The sequence below is a fragment of the Nannochloropsis gaditana genome (assembly GCF_000240725.1).
Source record: "Nannochloropsis gaditana CCMP526 unplaced genomic scaffold scaffold008, whole genome shotgun sequence".
Classification (NCBI taxonomy): Eukaryota; class Eustigmatophyceae; order Eustigmatales; family Monodopsidaceae; genus Microchloropsis; species Microchloropsis gaditana.
This window is the reverse complement of record NW_005803945.1, coordinates 18,236-27,414: the sequence shown is the minus strand read 5'-3', so window position 1 is coordinate 27,414 and position 9,179 is coordinate 18,236. Positions and strand designations below refer to the sequence as shown.

General features: G+C 50.6%; 1 protein-coding gene across 1 annotated transcript; it reads left to right on the top strand.

Annotated features, from left to right (window-relative positions):
* The first annotated feature begins 8,184 nt into the window (after nucleotides 1–8,184).
* On the top strand, nucleotides 8,185–8,956 carry NGA_2014900 (transmembrane emp24 domain trafficking protein 2). Its single transcript, XM_005856300.1, has one exon. It carries the CDS (start codon nucleotides 8,203–8,205, stop codon nucleotides 8,863–8,865), a length of 663 nt encoding a protein of 220 aa, XP_005856362.1. The 5' UTR covers nucleotides 8,185–8,202; the 3' UTR covers nucleotides 8,866–8,956.
* Nucleotides 8,957–9,179: the final 223 nt, after the last annotated feature.

The window sequence follows — 9,179 nt, the reverse complement described above, 5'->3', positions numbered from 1 at the left end:
TATCGTGAACGGCAAGCCTCTTGTGATATCTTGCAGAGTTTGTTTCAGGACCTTCGGCTGAATTTATTTTCACTTTGATGATGAGGAAGAGTGTTCAGACCCTTATGGTCTCTTGTACATGCTTGGAAACTTACGATGAATGTCTGCGGTATAATCCATGTGAGGACCAGTGTTATAGAGAGAGCTTATTTTGAATGTTGTTTTTTTGCTTTCTTTATTCGAGGACCAAGGAACATTTCGAGCAAAACTTGCTGACCCCTGGCATAAGGATCAGCATGGCATATCCTCGTGCAAAATTCCACATTTCGACCACACTTTTTTTAGGTTTGGATTTCTGTTGTGGACCGGAGTGTTCTTGAGTGAATGCTCCATATTATCCGATACTGGAATTTTCTTTTGGTTGCTTTTGTCAGGTGTTTGTCCTGTATTAGCGAGTGTCAGGGGTTGCGGGTTATAGAAGAAAGTCGGGAGGGAGATAGTTCGCCTTGTTTTGTATATCCGGCACATGAACTTTCATGTCGTGATATTTAGCGTGATTGACTGAACAAACCAAGATAGAAAATTGAAAATTTCAAAACTTCAAAGTCGGTGACGTTACCCTACCTTAGATTCTTGGAGTAGTATTAAGTATGACACACTCAACATCCTATAATACTAGACGATTGTTTGGACACGGTCCTATCGTCCATATCTATGCCTTTCTTGTTTATATTTGCGAACGAACGCGTGTTGTTCCAGTGAGCCTTTTCAATCAAATCTACTCAACGCATTCAGATAAGGACAAGGAAGCACGGGCCATCTCGATGAGCATGCCTTCCTTGGCTGATGCATATGGCTTGAAGTACTGGAGAAAGTATTTCCCGTAAAGAGGAACTCTAAAGTGAGTGTAAATATATTCTGCTTACCGTGGACAATTTACGATACACACTCCCAACGGGTACATTCACATCTGGCACACACAGTTCCGAAGGAACAAGGATGGGACCAGACGTCTCTTTAGGATGTCGTGCGACTTGCCAAAACGCCAAAAATCTAAGTTGCAGTCATTGTGTCAGCGCCACTATCGCACAAGAAGCTGTTAAAGCTTTGACAACTATGGATGTTCAGAATCTTGACCTACAGTTAGATTCTCGGACAGAAGCCTTGCACCTCAAGATCGAGAACCATAAACGCAGCACTTTGAAGCAGACCGCAGGTAAGGAAAGACAACGAGAACAATACAAGCTTCCGGAGTATTTGTGGATACTCAGTGCAACGCTCGGATGCTTCTGTGCCATTCAACAATCCAAACAAAGACCAAACCAAAGTTTTCTATCCTTTTACAGTACCATCCCAAGCCTTTATACACGAGCAACCGACAGGGGCCTCTGTTGGTTCCATGCTGCGTGAAGGAGCACCATGTGCAGAAGTAAAGGAGGAAAGCCTGAAGGATGTTGGGGTGGAAGGTGGAGATGAGAAGGGGGACTCGCAATACCTAGTTAAGGGCCGGACGCAAGGCTTGCGGCTAGCTGAGTGTGAGATAATACCGTCGGGTGGGGAGGCGCAAAGCGGAAACGAAAAACCAGGAGTCGCATCCTTTGAGACGCAAATAGAGATTGGTAAACTAGCGAAAGTGGATAATCATGTGTCGGGGAACAGCACTCGGAAAGATTTGGCACTTGAGAGGGCGCTCAGTCATTCTATGACAGTCGCTCTTCACCACAAATCTACCGACAGTCCCGCTACGAAACATCATCAGTCCGCTTTTACACACGTGCATGCTACAGACGTGACGCTTGACGGCATTGCCTTTTCATTCCAAGAATTCGCACCGACGATCTTTTTCTCAATCCGAGGGCATTTTGGTGTTGACCATGACGCATATGTGCATTCAATGTCGGAATTGAGGACCGGACACACCGGAGAAGGGAAAAGCGGCATGCTCTTCTTCTCGAGCGCTGACGGACGCTTGATCGTGAAGACCGTGACAGGGGACGAGACCAAGTTGTTGGACCGAGATCTCAAGTCGTACTACGACTACATGGTGGTGAATGGGGCTACCTCTCTTTTGCCTCGTTTTATGGGGCTCTACTTGTTGAAACTGCCCGATAAGCCCCTCGTTCGCATGCTTGTGATGAACAACGTCCTTAAGCTGCCCCGTGCGACGAAGCTGACGTCGTCCATTGAATTGTCCGAAATCTACGACTTAAAAGGCTCGCTCCATATGCGTCTCGTTGGGGCGGAGGAGCAGGCCCTGGGCGAGGTGACCGTCTTGAAAGACCTAAACTTCTGCAGCCGACATGCTGGTACGGATCATCACGGCCATTCCTTCCCTGGCATCGAGGGGCCTTGTCGAAGGGTGTATCTGGGCCCGATTCGAAAGATTGAGCTGCTTGCGAATTTACAGTCCGACGTGGAGTGGCTGAAGCAGCATAATATCATGGATTACTCCCTCTTGCTCGCTGTGGGCTTCGAGGTCTCACCAGATGGAGGCCTTATAGCTCCTCCGGTAAAGCCAGCCGATCCGGTCGGTACGCTTGCCGTGGTCGAGGACCCCTGCGTGGGAGCGGGCCACCCGCAGATGGCGGCAAGCCAAGAAGTGCCGGGTGGACAGCAAGGAGAGAGGCGGAGTAGGGGGACGGACGGAGGGAGGTGGGAATCAGCGTGGAGTACGGACATGGGAGGGGTCCGAGGGATGAACGGAGACTTCACCCCGAGGGCGGAGATCTACTACATGGGGCTAATCGACGTCTTGCAGGAATACAACGCCAAGAAACGGGCGGAGCATGCCTTGAAGTCCATAACGGCTGACTCGAGCAAGATCTCCTCGGTGGATCCTTCCTTCTATGCCGAGCGCTTTCTGGATTGGTTGCAGACTCACGTTGGCTAGGCTAGCGTTGTAACCATGTAGACTTTCCGGTCTCGGGACACGCAAGGAAGTGCTGGAGAGCCTCAGATTTTAGAGGGCATTACACAAGCGCTAAAACTGCCCGGGGAGACGCCATGATTTTACATGGAGTGTAAATAATTATAAAGATCTACTGATCGTCTACGATTGCAAGTGTGTGTCATCAGGCGCATAATGCTATCTTATTTTTTCTTCCACACCTGGATTACATGCTTCTTGCTTTTACATGTGATTAGCCTTCATTAATTCATCTTTTTCAACGCTTATCAGTCATCCTCTGGCCGATGGATACGAACCACCTTGTAGGCGTTCTCTGGATCTAGTTTGGCCATCATTCGTTTGTGTTCCTCCTCAATACTGAACTCCCTTTCACTACGACTTTGCAGCTTGCTATCTTTGGCCTCCACCCGACCCTGTACAAACTACTCATTTAAAAATGGGAATTCGAGATCTGTTAACAAATTATGGACTTGGAAGTCGCTGTTGAACTCAAAAGGCTGGAAATGAAAAAGGGGTTGTGACACGCTGCTACGTGATTCGCGGGAAGAAGGGCACTCTAGACAGGGAAAATGTACATATACTCTCAACTAAACATAAGATGGGTCTTGAAATGTGGTAAGACGTTCGATCCAAGGGAAAAGTGCACACACTTGCTCTGCTAGGCCCTGGGGACAGGGGGACTCAATCATATTATTCACCTTGGCCAAGAAGAGAGAACCACCTGTCAAAAAGACGAGCAACGGCAAGCCAGCGCTCAATTTTTTCCATGCTCGATGAGATATCATGGAAACAACGCCGATGTCCCTGTACAGAGATAACGTGACATTGTTGGTGGGAACGTGTGAGGAGGGAGGTTATCCGAGGGGAGGTCGAGATAAGCCATAAGATAACAAGCAGAGTCAGCTCATAAGTCTTGAACTCTGATCATGTTATGAACGTGACTGGCCGTCCATATGTATCGTCCAAGCTCTCTTATGCAATACTTTGGCATAAACTACGTCGCGGCGCGGCGTCAGCACTTGTAGCACTACTGATTATTACCTGGTACCTCAGTGAAAGCAGCTCTCAGCAGGCGATGGAGAAGTAATTATGGGGAATTCACCAGCAAAACATAAGACTTGACACCCACGTACACACGCACAGAGATATTGTCCACGTGGTCTGCATCATTTGCGTTCCGTGTGGCGTGCAGTGAGCTCACGGCCTTGCCTGCTCTATGAGCCAACGTCTTGTCCGCCTCTCTCAACACTTGCTGGTACATCGTACGTCCTTGCACGCAACTTCCATCGCAGTCAGATTATCTCGCACGACTAGACGGTGTCTTGTCACCGGTAACCAGGCAAATACCATGGCTGATGAGGTAGCCGAGTCCAGGAAAGCGGCAGCCAAAAAGATGGAGGAGGCAGCGGATGCGGGCGAGGTAGGTGGTAGAGAGCTCGTAAGAACAAGGTCATGGTTTTTAAAAGTCGCATGGGGCATTTGTGCTTTCGTCGTACGATGCGGTTGACGTCAAGTGCTCAGAAATTTTAAAAACTTATCTCTTGGACGGAGAACCATCACGATCGTGTCGTGACGAACGTATGCGTGCAGCACATTTTATATTGTTTCTCCAACATGACAACGTATGGCAACATCTCCGGAAGTCGTTATTCTATTTCACTGACTACCCGGCTTCTGCCTTTTCGATTTCGTTTTTACAGCCGACAGTCTTCGACAAGATCGTAAAGAAAGAAATCCCCTCAAACTTCATCTACGAAGACGACGACTGCGTAGCCTTTCATGACTTGAGTCCGCAAGGGCCCGTTCATTTCTTGGTTATCCCCAAGGACAGGGCCGGTTTGTCTCGCCTAAGCAAAGCGGAAGAGAGCCACAAGGCCTTGCTAGGCCATTTGTTGTACGTTGCGCAGCAGGTTGCGAAACAGGAAGGTTTAGTCCCAGGTGGTTTCCGAGTGGTCATCAATGACGGTCCCGACGGGAGTCAGTCTGTTTATCATTTGCATATCCACGTTATTGGTGGGCGACAGGTGGGTACTTTTCATTTTCCTCCTGAATTAATAGAGAGTAATGAATATGTTTACGTTACGCGCTTACAGAATATGTGTACTCCCGCCTCACACTTGCACAGATGGGATGGCCGCCTGGATGATCTACAGCTCATATTTTCTGCGTGTCCAGATCTGCATTGTCGTTATTTGGGGTGTCTTCGTACTCTGGAATGATGAGGTGTATGAGCTATATCATGCTGTGTTGAGTAACGGGTGAAGGGTTTTGGGTAAAGAGGTTTCGAAGCTTACATGATTGGCAAAAATCTAAAGAAGATTAAAAAGTTGTGCAAATTCAGCAAAGCTTGTGCTGTTCATTTATACAATTGTATCGTAGCCAACACGTGTGGGTCTCGGTGCGATATTCGAGCTCGCCTCCCGTCATGAGTATGCCCAACGGCCCATTCAAAAAGACGTTGAGCGCGGCTGCTTCCTCACCAGCAGCCGGGTGCGACAGTGTAATTGTCCAAAGCAAACTTCATTGGCAGTGCGTAGCTTGGAGATACAAATCCTTTTCCTGTGTGTATTTAGCATCACGATTCCCTTCTCTGATCGTCCCTTTTTGAAGTACACTGCAAAGAACATGTGTCGTTCCAACATATCCAACACCGGGCTAAAAAGTGTGGAAGTCGTGCGACTTTCTCCCGCACAATACACCCACATTTTCGCCACATTCACCACTTTTATGTCATGATGATGCTTATCCACAGGCCATATACGACGGTATGAATGGTAAAGACGTACAATACCCTCTCAGGACCCTTCTCATCTCATGGTGAGGAGACTCCCGCCGGCACACCTTCCTCGCTCCCAAAGCATCATCTCCACCAGTTCCCGTCGTCCGAGGCCCTGACTGACGAGACTGAATTTCCACTTCCAAGTCCCTTCACCCCCGCGGACTACAAGAGCATGGCCATGGAGATGGCCTACCTGACCCCAAGAAGAAAAGGGCCTGCCTCAGACCGCAGGTTGGGCCTTTCAGTATCAGGGGGTGGGGTGGACCCGTCCCTGTCCTTTCAACCAGAGCCCAGGACCAGCGACGCGAGCCCCTCTTATACCGTCGATCATGAGGAACGAAGTCTCCTGGCGGAGGGCACCGAACCTTCGGCCTTGCAAACACAAGTCGTGCGGCGTCGGAGCCCGTCGTCAAGGCCCTCCTCATTCTCGTCCTCCTTCGCGACAACGTCTTCCGAGACTGCGGCCGCTCCCAGCAAACTCACGCTCCTTCTCTTCGCGGCCTCCATCCTCTTCCTCTTCGCGGACCAAAACCTGCTGGCCCCGAATCTGACGGCCGTGGCCAGGGACATGGGCTTTGACGACGCTGAGCGCGATCTGAAACTCGGAGGGCAGATTCCCTTCGCTTTTTTTGTGGTGGGAGGGGCGGTCTCGATCGTGGTGGGTCCGATGGCGGACGTCATGAACCGAAAAACCCTGTACGTCTGCACGTGCTTAGTGGGCATCATCCCCTGCCTCCTCACCTACTGGGTGGTCAGCTTTAACCAGTTCTTCCTCCTCCGGACCCTGACGGGCGTGGCCGTGGGCGGGGCCTTTCCGCTCATCTACTCCCTGGCCGCCGACATCACCACCCCGGATCAGCGCGCCCTAGCCTCCTCCCTCATCACGATCAGCATGGGCGTTGGCGGCACCTTAGGCCAGGGCGTGGCGGGCTTCGTGGGCCCGGTCTATGGCTGGCGCATGCCCTTCGTCATAATTGCACTGCCCTCCCTGCTCGTGATCGCGCTAGTCATGCTGACCATGGAGGAGCCCCCCCGCTCTCATCATATCGGTTCGGTGGAGGGGAGGGGACCCCGAGGCGCAAGCGAAGCCCTCCTGATTCGCCCAGAGGAGGCAGGAGAGGCGGCGGACGAGGAATGGGGAGAGGAGAGGGGGGAGGAGGAAAATCGTGAGGAAGAGCGAGGACCTAGTTTGGCCAGACTGAATGCGGGATGCAGCCAGCAGCTGCGAAAGTTTATGGACGTTCTCGTGATTAGAACCAATCTACTTGCTTTCTGCCAGTCGATGCCGGGGTGCCTGCCCTGGGGCGTCACTAGCGCCTTCCTCACTGACTTCCTCCACGAGCAGCGCGGCATGACGGTGGAGAAGGCCACCGCCCTCATGTTCATCTTCGGCCTCGGCTGCTTCCTGGGGAACCTGGCGGGAGGGGTTCTAGGCCAGTGGGCGTACAATAGGTCGAAGGAAGGGGCCGCGCTCTTGATGGCAGCGAGCACGGCTCTGGGCATCATCCCCATGGCTTGGCTTATCAACGCAAAGGAGGACACGATCAGCACGCCCAATGGAGGCTTCACTTTCGTGGCGGCTGTCGTTGCATTTAGTGGAGGAATCGCCGCGTTCACAGGACCGCTGATTCGCGCCTTTGTGATGCAAGTGAACTCAAGTCGGAATCGCGGCACTGTTTTTTCGGTATTTATGGTAGCGGATGACCTGGGAAAAGGGTTAGGGCCGGCCATGGTTTCTTTGTTGATCCCCTCATGGGGCCGCCTAGTAGCATTTAATATCTCCCTGGGAGGGTGGATGATGTGCGCCGTTTTCCTGGGCTTGTTGGCTCTCACCATCCGCGCAGACGAGGAAGCTTTACTCAAGCAGCTCAGTGAGGAAGCAAGGCATACAAAGCAGCGCCATTCAGCGTACAGTACGAAAAAAATGCATTCGCACAAATTGTCTCATCCACGATTGATGGTGCATAATTTCAATGGGGTCGAAAGTGTCTTGGTGTAGAAGGGAATGTAGGTATTGTAAACAACATCAGGACGCAATTCGAGTATGAGTGACGCCTGGCCTGCACGGGTGTGAGGCTCCGAAGGGGGGGGAAAGTGTCTCATGGATTATTGTTTTCTCAACTTTTACAAGTACATTCTAAGCTGGCGTGGGTAAGACAAAAACTAAAGAAATTGGGTTACTCTGGCAAAGTCGTCTATGGGGGCACAGGGGGAGGTTGGCTTGATTCTTGCTACAGGCACGTGAAAGAGATGCAGCAACTTTCAAAATGACACGTCTTACCCATCACGAGTCCTAGAATGCTATGACAATATTGTCCGAATCGATACACGGGTTCGTGCGAGGGAGTCCTTGTGCTTGCTTCTATACGGCAAAGGCCAAGCCCGATCGCTCGCACGAGGAGGCACTTTGCCGCCCTCGCCCCTTTTTCGTGGAAAGCGAACTGTTGGTCAAGCTTTTAATTTATGCACCGAACCCATGAGTGCATGTAAGTTATTGATCCTCTTCCGCATCGTCTTTACAACAGCGTGAGGGCCCATGTGGAGATTTTTGTTCTGGCGGTCTGCAAGAATACCGTCGCGAAGCCTACTCGTCGTGCTCTCTCTCCTACTCCTTATCCTTCTCCTCAAGCCTGCCACTTCGTTCACCGTCGAAGTTGCCCCAGGCACAGTAGAATGCTACATTACAGTGGCTACTCAAGGCGATGATTTCTTAGGTAATTTCGAGGTACTGACGGGGGGCAGCTATGCCCCTGTGGAAGTGACCGTCGAAGGCCCTGATGGGAAGCTTTTGTGGCGAGCAGCAGACAAGTCTGAGGAAACATTTTCTTTCGAGGCCGAGGAGAACGGGGATCATACCTTGTGTATAAGTAATGGTGCAAGAGGGCGGGCTGACGATGGGATACCTCGATTGGTGGGCTTCTCGTTTCGGACGGACGTGCTAGTAGACGAGGCGATAGCAAGCGAGCAGAGCATCCGGCGCCTGATAGAACTCGGAAATTCTCTCACGAAAGGTTTGACCAATGTGATGGATCATCAAAGCTACATGCGACAGCGTGAGGATCTGCATGCCTCGACGATGGAAAGCATTGGCTCCCGAGTACTGATTTGGACGGTAGTGGAAGCAGTTGTCCTGGTTGGAATGGCTGTTTGGCAAATATCTATCATTTCCAAATTTTTCGAGGTTCGTCGGGCCGTTTGATGAATGCAAGGATAGTTTGTAAGGAGAAAATGGGGGTTGGAAGTCATTTTGCGATCAAAGGCTAAGATGGAAAAGTCGAGATGTGTAGTCGATCACTAGCAGCTGGCAGTGCTCTTACTTTTGAAAATTTTATTCTTCTATGTTTGTGCGCATTTGTTGGAAACGGTGCCATGACGTGCTTCATGCAGTATATCTTCCCTCGCAGGCTTTGAAAGCCTTTTACATACCCATTTACTCATTCCTGAATTTTTCGTCGTTTGTAGCTTTTCAGCGTAAATTTTCGCGCATAATTGCCATAATGCTGTACAAATAGG